The sequence below is a fragment of the Cynoglossus semilaevis genome, chromosome 6, assembly GCF_000523025.1.
Source record: "Cynoglossus semilaevis isolate Cse_v1.0 chromosome 6, Cse_v1.0, whole genome shotgun sequence".
Taxonomy (NCBI): Eukaryota; Metazoa; Chordata; class Actinopteri; order Pleuronectiformes; family Cynoglossidae; genus Cynoglossus; species Cynoglossus semilaevis.
Window position 1 is genome coordinate 6,108,272 of NC_024312.1, and position 12,224 is coordinate 6,120,495.

A 12,224-nucleotide genomic window follows, 5' to 3' on the forward strand; every position below is an offset into this window, starting at 1 on the left:
TTTTTTTTTTTAATCTCAGAACAGCCTCGAGTCGAATAACAATCATTTCTGGAGCAATTAAAAGATTCTGATGAATAACATGCTGTCATTAAATATATCATAACATTTACTCGCAGTTTTAACTTGTCTACAGTGCAGTCAGGTAATCTACACTCAGACATTTTCCCCAAGAGACTAAAAGAGAGAAAAAAAACACAGTTTCCTGGTACAGTGATTGACACATGTATTATAGAGTCTCCCGGGAGAGAATGCTAGTGTTCTATATTTAGAGGGAAGTGGGAGGACAGGGAGGAGCCGGGTCTTCACCAGCTTCTTGAAGATAGGCTGGGGACGTCCCTCTTCTGGTAGTTCTCGGTACGTCGCTCCACCAGTGTGGAAGGACACGTCAAAACTGTCTTGACCTAAATAATCAATAAATAATTATTAAAGAATAAGAGTAATTAAAATGAAGCTTCCTGCATAGTTAACACAGACAGAAGAACAGAAAGTGAGCGGAGCTTTTCATTTAAAAATACTGTCTTTGTGGTGAGGTGTGAAGTCCTCGTCTGTGAAAGTTAAAGGTTAAATTCCTTTTATCGCGATAGAAGAAATCTCACTGTTAGTCTTGCTCCTGTCTTTGTTTCCGATGTGTGGTTGCCGGTTTCGACATCTTATCGAGTACAGGAATTTGAATGAAAAATCAGACTCAATACTGCAGTAGTATGACTTCAAAATGATGGTTCAACCAACATTTATGTTTTCACAGATTAAAAAAAAAATTAAGAATTTGAAATGTAACGGTTTTATAAACCCCTGTCTTTGTTGCTCGATCAACTTTGACTCTCTTTCTGTTCCAGGGTTGGAGAAAGTCGGCCGTGACTCCACCTACGAGCAGGAGGGGAAGGTGCAGTTTGTCATGGACGCCGTGTACGCCGTGGCCCACGCGCTACATCACATGCACCGTGAGCTCTGTGCCGGGAACCCCGGACTGTGTCCCCGTATGGCCAACATCGACGGCAAAGACCTGCTGGCCTACGTCCGTTCCGTTAACTTCAACGGTAAGAGCTGTTAGAAACGAGGTAGATGGCGCTATAGGAAAAATTATTATTATTTGTACGAAACATTAAAGTAGCAGAACATGGTGGTTGTGAACAACCAGCTGCTGTTGATGGAATTCAAGCTTTAAATCGTATTAAATACAACTTCTCAGACTGTACTTCGATTTCCCTTTTCTGGAATTAGAGAAAGTGTAATTTTTTTCATTTAGGCCTTGAAAAATCGACTTTATTTACTGATTATTTCCAAGGCCATTACAGCCAACGTCCTGGTGAAAAGTATTTCTTGTTTTATTCATTCACTGTGAAAGAGGTTCCTGAAAAAAGATGCGGTTATTCAGTCTCTTTATTCAAGCGAGAGGCTGCAGACGAATGTGACTGCAGTTTTGACATGCAATGTTTAAAGGTCATAGGTCAAATACATCCTTTTGAATTAAACAATGGTTTAGCCACGATCGGCTGCTAAAATCCAAGCTGCGATCGATCTTTGAGGTTCTTTAGAACAGTTATTCCCAACCTCTGTGGTGTGAGAGATCACGGGGTGTGCCACGGAAAATTATCCAACGTCACTTAGTTGGGCTGAAAACTATTATTTATTGCAATTAAATCATCTGCCACTAGGTGGCAGCAGATGGTTATTGAAACTGAAAAAAAAAGATAATCAGAGCCGTTGAAGATCTTTGTGAGTGTCTTTCTTTTATTCCTGCCAGTATATCAACGATGTCTTCAACTAAACAGGAGTACATTTTCAGTCAATTTAAACTAGAAGATTATTATGTGTCGCGGCGTAAAAAAGTTTGGGATCCTTGAAAGTTGCAGAAGCGACAAATTAAATTAAATCAGTCCAGTTTTCTACCCTCAGGGCTCAGAGTTCTCAGCCTGATGCAGAGCTGCATGTCATGGTCATTGAACTTCTCTCACATGGTTTTTTTGTTGTTGATGTTTACATTGGAAAATATTTTCCAGTAAGACCCTATTTAAATATGCTGAGCAGCGTTCACAGGCAGCTGAAGTCAGAATGGCCAAATATGTTTCTTAAAAAGTCAAAAATATGGAACGTGACCCAGTGGCAAACTGTTTTCATGGGTTGCTACGATCATTTTATGTTTATCCAATAGCATTGAGTTCATCAGCGTTGGCGCTAAAAATCAATCTGGAAAGTGTGCCCACATTTCTGAGTATGGGGATTAAATGGGCACACACACACACGTACACACACACACACACTGATGTCACTCTGTGTTTGGGGCTCCCTGTGTGAACGTGTGAACTGCAGGCCCAGTTGAACCTTCACATTCATCAAACCTTGACATAAATCAAACTGGAGCTGCTCCTCCGTATTTCATGCTTCACCTCCCCGTACGCGAGGCAGCGTGGTCCATCATAATTCCATGTATGAAATGCGGTGAACCCGGGCCGGTGAAGCGGCGCTCGGCATCGACGTCGGCCAGGGGGCTAATCGCTAACTCAGCCGTGCGGCCCTTGCTTGTGTGTTTATTTTTAGCGGCCCGTCGGGAGCCTAATGGAGACACTTGTGCTAATGTTGCACTAAAGACATCTGCACGAGGCCTTTGTTGTGGCGTCCTGTTTGAACGTGACCATCAAGGCAGCGGAGCGAATGAGGAGGAGGCAGGACATCAGGGAGGTTTCCCCCTGATTATTTTGGACAGCAGGCGCTCGCTGAGAGGCGATAAAAGCCTATTTTTCATGAAGACGCAGGAAGAAAAACACTTTGGAGAGGCATCAGTGGTGGGGCGGGGGAGGAGGAGGGTGAGAGAAGGTGAGAGAAGTGATGAATATGAAAGGAGCTAATCTGCCTGAGAGATTGTATTTATTTATTTATTTTTTACAAGCCACCAAAAAAGAAAAAAAAAACCCCAAACCCAACATCCAACACTTCAGTTGTATCTGTCTGTGACCAATGTTTATATTTCTTTCCTTGGTCCAACCTCTGGGTCACGGTGTCTTACATTAGACGCTGAGGTTATCAGTGCGGCGCAGCTGCAGCGCCTGTGCTGCCTCTCACCTTGAATGAGCTGCAGCTCCTCTGAATATTTCCTTCTTGACTTAAGAGTGTTTCACAGCCAAACGTCTCTGACCACGGGGTCCGTGTTTGTGGTCCCTGAGACCAAAACCATCGCTCCTCGGATCCAAACAGTTTCATTTCTTTCACAGTTTTTCAAAATGTATAAAATACAGAGCGGTAGAATGGGTTGTTGTATTTAATAGAAAAGTATTAGTAGTACTGGTAGTACTCACTGAATGTTGCTGCGACAAGTACTACAACTATTACTACCAATTAACACAAATATTACTAATAATACAAATGCTAATAATAACATACGTACCTAAACAATAATGACATCATCAGAACGATAACAATACAATAATCATGACGATGATAATAATATTGATAATATTATGTTTGTAATTGTGTGTCATTACCATTATACCAGTAGTATAATTTGTATTATTAATACTATAGTACATTGAAGTAATCGAAAGTATATACGATTTAATACTATTATTTTTAAGAATATTATATATATATATATCCATATTTATATTTTTTTACCATAACTGACCTATAAACTATAAGTCCTGATTGATCGGTGTTTGTTGAGAATGTGGTTTATATCTGGGTGAAATATCGTTTGTTTGATGTAGTCTTCAGTCTTTACCTTTGATGCTCATCGTGTAAAGCGTACTTTCCGGGCGGCTACACGGCTCGACGTGTTCTTTGTCACACTGTCACCGGAACGTACGAGGGCAGCGGTCTGTTTTATGCAGATTTCATTGCAGCGTAATGTGTAATAAAAGTGCATTGTTTCTCCGTCACGGCGCTCCGTCTGTGGGCCGTCTCATTATGTTTAATGACAGCGCGACAGCATGTGTTATCCCGGTTTTCATAATTGGCTTGTTTGTTGTTTGGACAGATTCTCTGAAGTGAAATCAAGAGGAATGTGCAGAGGAAGAAGTGATGGAGGGAGTGTTTACGTCCTCGGGCGAGCAGCGGTGAATCAGCTCCGCGTTGATGTGATTTGTGATGCTTGTGTTGATGTTGATGAAGGGAATCAGAGCAGGACAGAATCCAACAACCTCCCACTCACTTCATTATAAATCACTTTTTCCTTTTTTTTTTCCTTTCTTCTGGTTTTCGCTCGTGCTCTTTAGCTGCGATTTGCTGCTCTTCCTCTCGGCTCCAGCTGCTCAGAACTAATCCACCTCAACTTCAGCACACTGTTGTTCGCCTCCTTTAAGTTTCCCCCAGGGTAGAAACACAGCACCGCTGAATGATGATGCAATGAATACAGCGGTTGTCGATAAACTGGGATTCTACGAGACTGCAAATGACAGGCCAATGTTATTTTTATGCCAAAGAGCAGATGCCCTGGAGGGCTCATATTCTCTGCTTGGTTACATTTAAGATGTTACTCACTTCAGGAGTCAGGATCAAAAATACTTCACTGATCCCAGAGGGGAGATGGTTGACACTGGACTGAAGAAAATAATTGATTACTACATATACACTTGGTGAATGTACAATGGAGGAGACACACACACACACACACACACACCTTTTCATACAGTGTCTTGTATTTCAAAGGCTTTATAATAAACCTGTGTCTGACTGTCCTGCCTGCAGTCCAGACGCTTCTTGAATTAAAAATGTCCGCTGCGTCCTGACTGCTGTCAATCTACAGATATCATCATAGTGTAGCGGTTGTCACGTTTGCCTTACGCAGGAGGTCCTTTGTTCGAGCCCCAGAGGGACTACATATCACTAATGGTGCCTCTAGTGGCGGCCTGTGTGGGTTGCAAAGACTCGCATTTTGCATTTTGAATCAGCAGTCCAGATGTGGCCATGTTCTGAACTTGTTTTTGTTGCTAATATTTTTTACATTATTAGTCTTCAAACTGACATTAGATCAAATGAAGATAAAGTCAATCCTTCTAGTATGAACTACCTGCTTGTTAACAGCAGCTGAACAGAAAGTGAGCAGAGCTTTTCACACCAACCCATCGTCTGCTCTGACCTCTGACCTCTGACCTCTAACACACCAACCCATCGTCTGCCCTGACCTCTGACCTCTGACCTCTAACGTCTCACCACTGACCTCACTTCTGTTTTCTAACCCAGAATCCACTCTGGTTCTGATAAAGACTCTGTGATTTCCAGTCTTCCTGTTTTGGCCCGTGGGCAGGTTGATCACAATTTCTACCCTGAGTTTATTGCTTCTGCTTTTCCCTGACGCTTTTACGATCCCTCCAGTTTCAGCTCTTCTCTAATCCCGCCACACGGTCTTCTTATATAATCACTGTAATAATTCACTCTCGCTCCAGCTCAGAAGGCTTGGTTAATTTTAATGAAGCTCCAGGTTGAGTTTCAGTTTCCAGTTAATTCTTGATAAAACAATTGATTTTTTTTAAACACTTTTTTTTATCCTGAATCAAGTTTTAGTTTTTAGTTTATGAAAAAGTTCGTCCTGGTTGTCACAGAAACACTGAGACACATTTTTGCATATTTTTTTTCCCACAGGAAGTGCAGGAACTCCAGTCATCTTTAACGAGAACGGCGACGCCCCCGGGCGCTACGACATCTTCCAGTATCAGATAAACAACAGGTCGACGGCCGAGTACAAGGTCATTGGACAATGGACCAATCAGCTGCATCTCTATGTGAGGATACGACGTATAATGTGTATCAACATGGATAAATGAGTGTACAGTCCCACACAAACCTATGTTTTATTATTTCATAAATGACTTTAATTAAAAACAAAAATGTTTGAATCAAAAAATCTTCAAGAATTGGGTGAAAAATATCTTAAGCTCAAGTACTGCTTTTTCTCACTGTGCTGAGTCAGTGGACAGTAGACATGATGTTCGTCAGTGTGAGTCAGTGGACAGTAGACATGATGTGAAGCAGTGATTCCCAACCTCTGTGCCGTGGCACACTAATGTGCCTCGGAAAATTACCCAATTTCACTTAATTGGGCTAAAAATACTATTTACATGTTGCAAATATTGTTTCTTTGTTAGTGTGACAGGCAGCGCGTTTAAATACTCATCCCCTAGGTGGCAGTAGATGGGTATGAAAACTAAAAAAAAGAGAATCAGAGCTGTTAAAGAAGATCTTTGTGAGTGTCTTTCTTCAGTTCCTGTCAGTATATCAGCGTTGTCTTCAACTAAACAGGCTGAGATTTTAGTCAATCATAAAGTCATTTAAACTAATTGATGATTATATTTCATTACAGATACTTTTTGTGAGATTTGTGTTTGGTGAGAAAACAAAGACAGTTGGGAAACACTGTTGACACACCACACGTATCTGTCCTTTTTAACGATCTACTGTAACGCTGCTGTTTGTGATCCGCCCAGATGGAGGCGCTGCAGTGGAACACCGACAGCACCTCCGTACCGTCCTCCGTCTGCAGTCTTCCCTGTACGACGGGCGAGAGGAAGAAGGTGGTCAAAGGTGTGCCTTGCTGTTGGCACTGTGAGCGCTGTGAGGGCTACCACTTCCAGGCCACCGAGTTCACATGTGAGCTGTGCCCTTATGAGATGAGACCGGACCAGAACCGTACCGGCTGCCAGCCTATTCCTATCATCAAGCTGGAGTGGCACTCGCCCTGGGCTCTGGTGCCTGTCTTCATCTCCGTCCTGGGTATTATTGCCACCACCTTTGTCATTGTCACTTTCGTGCGTTACCACGACACCCCGATCGTGCGCGCCTCTGGGCGGGAGATGAGCTACGTTCTGTTGACAGGTATCTTCCTGTGTTACATCGTCACCTTCCCCATGATCGCCGCGCCCGACATCGTGGTCTGCTCTTTCCGACGCATTTTCCTCGGCCTGGGCATGTGCTTCAGCTACGCCGCGCTGCTCACCAAGACCAACCGCATCCACCGCATCTTCGAGCAGGGCAAGAAGGCAGTGACGGCACCGCGCTTCATCTCACCTGCATCCCAACTGGTCATCACCTTCTCACTCATCTGCGTTCAGCTGCTGGGTGTCTTCATGTGGTTCACCGTCGACCCCCCACACACCTTCATCGATTATGGAGAGCAGCGTACGCAGGATCCTGAGAATGCCAGGGGCGTGTTAAAGTGTGACATCTCTGACCTGTCGCTCATCTGCTCTCTGGGATACAGCATCCTCCTGATGGTCACATGCACTGTTTACGCCATCAAAACACGAGGCGTGCCAGAGACCTTTAACGAAGCCAAACCCATTGGATTTACCATGTACACCACCTGCATCATCTGGCTGGCCTTCATCCCCATCTTCTTTGGGACTGCACAGTCCGCCGAGAGGGTGAGTGACATTTTCATCTCTTGATTGACCACCTATTATTTTCAGTAGAACTAAACGTAACCAAAAAGTGTCATTCTTTGGCACAAGTATAATCTGGTTGTCTGCAGCAACACATCATCTCTGGTTGATTCTTTTTTTTATTTTGACCATGAAATGAATCTTCCCGTTGAAGAGACGTCAGATTCTTGTCTCTTGTGCAACAGTTTTGAATTTGTTGCATCAGTGAACATGTCATACAGTGTGGCACTGCACATTACATTTTAAAGGTCATAAGACTGAGTGACTCAGTTATGTAGGTTTTTGTTTCAAATCTTCCTCAACGCTCATTTTAATTTTAACATGTGACAAATATTAAATACTTAATTTTTCAAGACTATAAGACACGATTTATTGTTAGTAACCTGGCAAGTCCTGCGACTTATATATTAAAAATGTTATACTATGTACGACCACAGGAGGGCACCGTCAGCACTCGTGACAGCTGGGTGCTGCTACAGCTATATTAAAAAATTACGATTACCGCATTTTCCGAACTATAAGTCATAGTTTTTTTCTTCCTTTGGCTGGTTGGTGACATAAACAGGTGTGACTTATATATTAAAAAATATTTAGTGACATAATCAGGTGCGACTTATATATTTAAAAATATATTATTTCTCATATTCGATATTTTCACACTGATAGCCGCTAGAGGGCACTGGTGTGACTTATACTCTGGGGCGACTTATATATGTTTTCTTGAGGTGTACTAGAAAAGTCTTTCCAGATTAAACATCACTATTTGATTCTTGTGAAAAAAATGTTAAATACAAAAAAAACAACAACAACAATATAGACTAGATCTTTTTTACTCATTACGACAATTTATTTTGTGACTGATGCAACTGATACTCTGGTGTCACAGCTTTTCTATTTCATTAGGTTTTAATTTTTCTTAATGATCCGTGACATGGATATGACATAACTACATATCTGTCACATAATGAGCCATACTTAAATATCAATTAAGAAACAGACGTGGCAGAAAAACTCATTGTCAACGATATACATTTTTGATTGTTTATAGTTTCAAATATTAATACTAAACACAGTCAACAGGTTGTGCTAGTTCAATGCTGTGGTTAACGCCCTTGAGCAGAGCTCTGATTAACGACTGATTGGTTTCAGTCAACGGTCGCTGCAGCAGAACGGCCTCGCAACAAAACGGCCAATTAGAGCAGAAATAAATTTAACAGATTCCAACCATGTTTTTTTTTTTGAGGCAGATTCAAGTGAACAAACAGATGGAGGATTTTTCTCATTATCATATCTGCGGGGAGCAGCCAGGGGGAGCCACTCACGGAGCTCTCCTCCAAAAATACTGACTACAGTGATCCCCAGACCTTTCCGTTGAGAACGTCCAAAATGTTTGTGTTTTTCAGTGAAAACACAGAAGACAGTCGTCCAGTTGCAGTTTGGCTGTAGTGCCCTCAGTGAATCGCAGGTTTTTAATTATTTTAAAATGTATTCTTGTATTGCAGATTTTTCGCTCTATCATGGGTTTTGCGATTTATATAAAAAAAAAATTCCAATATTTTCATTATTTTCATGATAAAATAAGCATTTTCTAGCCTAGGAAGAAAAACTAACTACTGAAAAATAGTAAGAAAATTAAATTAATTAAATTAAAGACATTTTGTAACAGGGTATCACAAGAAATAACTTGTATGTGCGGTTAAACGAGATTTGTAAAAGTTTCGTTAAGTGTTTTGCCATGTATCGCATCATATATGCCCTACGATGCCGTTTTGCCATATATCGCATCATATATGCCCTACGATGCCCCTAAAGGGTTAATATATACGTAAATAATATAATAACTATCGCGTCTCTACTTTGCGGTTTAACGCCTGTCGCGGCCGGTCTTGGAACGTAATCATAGACGAAGATCACCAAGAAACATCAACAGGATTGTGATTTTCAACACAACAGTGTCTGCGTTGACAAAGTCCGGCTGTTTCTGTACAAAATGACGTGTTTTACTGCAGGCTGTGATATTCCAGAGAAGATCTACGTGCCGCGTCCTCCCACTGCAGCTGCCCCTCAGGAGTCCAGCTCCTCTGACCTCAGCTGATGAGCTACTTTATCATATTAATATGCCAACAGTGGTTCTGTTCGTGTTATTATCAGCGCCCGCAGCCACGTCGCACTGAAGGGATTTGTCTGTGACAAAAACAAAAAACAACAAAACCCCACAATGCACCACCTGTGGCAGGCTGTATTTTACATTTTCAGATGAGATAAATCTGGAATTTGATGAACTTTTAAAAGGGGCATCTGAAGTGGAATATTTTTGATTTAATTAGAAAAAGACCAGGTTCACAGAGAGTGTCAGACCTCTGCTCCTCCCAAGAATTTATATAGAACGCTGACTGGACATTTTATTTCTCACCACTCAGCGTTTTTTTGTTTTTTTTGACCTGCTTCGTCACCTTTTCTCCTTCAGTCCAAACAGATGCATTCGTTTTAAATGAGGGGATCATTGTTATTCTGCGACAGCGCAGCGGCGGAGTCACATTTAAATCTGCCCCTTCAGGTGAGCCTACGCTCTGCCTTGTGCCAGGAATCTGCAGTTCCTGCCAGTTACTCCTGCTGCTCTTCCAAAGCTTCACTCCGCGTCTCAGCTGCTGGAGCCTCAGAGCTGTCGAGGGGAAGTCGATAAGAGCGGCGCTGGTGCTGTCTGTCATCCATTACTGTCACAGTAGAAGTATTATATTTTCATTTCATGTTCAGAGGAAGGTTTCTCTGAACCCTCGAAGACGGAAAGGACTTTGAAAAAGTCGGAGTAGGTAAGAGGGAAGACTTGTAAAATCTGAGTCAACCCTTGTCTGGAAAGTCGACATTAAAGAGTGCACAAAACCGGCCTCTGAAAATGTATAGAGTTGTCCGTTGCTGCAGGTTTTAAATATTTTGAATGTATTCTTGTATTCCAGATTTTATGCTCTATCGTGGGTTTTTGTGGTATATAAATATATTTTAACATTATTTATTTAATAGCCTAAAATAGCCTAAAAAATTAAGACATTTTGTGACAGTACTGCAAGAAATAACCTGTACGTACGAGTAAACGATATTTGTGAAAGTTTTGTTTTCAAACTTTTCTCGTAAAGGGTTAATATATACGTTAATACGTTTTCAAACTTTTGAAACTTTTTTTGCCATATTTCATGCCCTACGATACCTCGTAAAGGGTTAATATATACATTAATAATAAAATAACTATTGCATGCGATGTCTTGGAACGTATTCTACTTCTACTATTGCATGCGATGTCTTGGAACGTAACCCTTGCGGTGGACGAGGGACCGTTTGTGATTAACTTTTTTTAATCTAATTATTTTGTGAAATGAAATGAATCATTTAAAATTTTTATTGCATTTCAAGGCGAGAGCACAATGACCATCAATTCTACTTTCTCCACTTTCTATCTTTTTGTCATAGCTTAGAAACTGAGATCAATGATGTGACCTGGTTATCAGTACCTGATACTTGAACACCGACGTCCTTTCTGTTCGTCTCCTCCTTGTGCCTTTGACTTTGACTCCAATCCACAGTTCTTTCACCATAAATGACAGACCTCGCACTAATGACCTGAGTGGGTTTTTGTTTTTTCCTCCCAGGCCTTGAAATGACTTGATGCTCGACCGCCTGTCATTCATTTTCATAATGATTCCTTTGGTCTGTTGCCTAAATCACAGCAGTTGTTGTCTTGACCTCCCGGCGGCCTCAGGTCGCCGTCTGTCACTGAAACTCCTCTCCTTTTTGTCGGCCCTGCAGAGGATGACGATTGTTTTGACTCTTAGTCTGGGGGCTATTAACCCGGGGCATTTGCTAGCACCATCCAGTTGCCATGGTGACGCCGTGGTGATAGAACATGTGCACAGGTGTGTCACGACAGATGCTGCAGAGCTGGGGGAGGAAACGGAGGTCGTTGCCGCCCAGTTGAGCACAGCACGGTGGAGCGGCGGCGGTGGAGCGAGCGAGAATCGTCGGGCTTTGAACCCTGACGTTCTGTTTCTCTAACAAATGATCTGAGGCTGCATTTGTTCCTCCTCCCGCTGCAGAAAGTTGGATCTCGTTCCCAACAAAGAAAAACTTTAATCTTTTATTTTCCGTCACGGCTGAGAGAACACAGATGATTTCACCCACAGTGGGCGCCGATGTGTGATCCTCATCTCGGCTCTGTCACAGCTCTGACTGTCAGTCCACTGACTCCATCTGGTCTAGAGGCGTCGCCGCCGACTCTGAGCAGCAGAACCTCTCCTGTCCTACTGTCTGGAGCCATCAATCACTCTGGAATTCTTTTTTTTTTTTTACAGAAAACTAAAAATTGTAATCACAACAATTTTTCTTCTGCTTCTCTTTTTTTTTGAATCACATTCTGTTCAAATGATATCAAAAAAAAAAACATATTACTTTTTGTCAGCTTTACTCCATTTTTTTTTTTGTCATATCAGTGCCAACTCAGGATTAATTGCTGTTCCCAAATACTTTTGACAGCAGCTGCTGGCCATCCATTTATTGGCTGGGTAGTCTGTGTGTTTTGAACGAGCCGGGCTGTGTTGCCAGATCTTGTGAGGAAAAACGAGCAACAAGGTTGAGTAAAAACAAGCCCAAATGTAGCAACCCACACAAAGTCCCTTCAGCTTCATGGGAAACGATAGATAGTCTGATATATTTATACATGTCAGTACATTCACATATGTGTTTTCACTTAACACAAAAAACCTGGACTTGTAAAAAAATACAAGAAAATACAAGAAAGTGAAAAGATGTAAAAAATACGACTGATCTTCTTTCTTTCATTCTGTATGCATAAACTGAAGTCAATTT

General features: G+C 41.8%; 1 protein-coding gene across 4 annotated transcripts in view; it reads left to right on the forward strand.

Annotated features, from left to right (window-relative positions):
* Positions 1 to 12,224, forward strand: part of LOC103379866 (metabotropic glutamate receptor 8-like) — a 47,293-nt gene that overhangs the window by 29,239 nt on the left and 5,830 nt on the right. For 3 of the 4 annotated variants that reach the window (XM_008311565.3, XM_017033158.2, XM_008311566.3), the window contains exons 7-9: positions 837 to 1,037; positions 5,575 to 5,714; positions 6,417 to 7,352. In XM_008311565.3, the coding sequence (XP_008309787.1) occupies positions 837 to 1,037; positions 5,575 to 5,714; positions 6,417 to 7,352 (1,277 nt within the window). The remainder of the gene's footprint in view (positions 1 to 836; positions 1,038 to 5,574; positions 5,715 to 6,416; positions 7,353 to 12,224) is intronic. The other variant, XM_025056065.1, reaches the window with a different exon arrangement.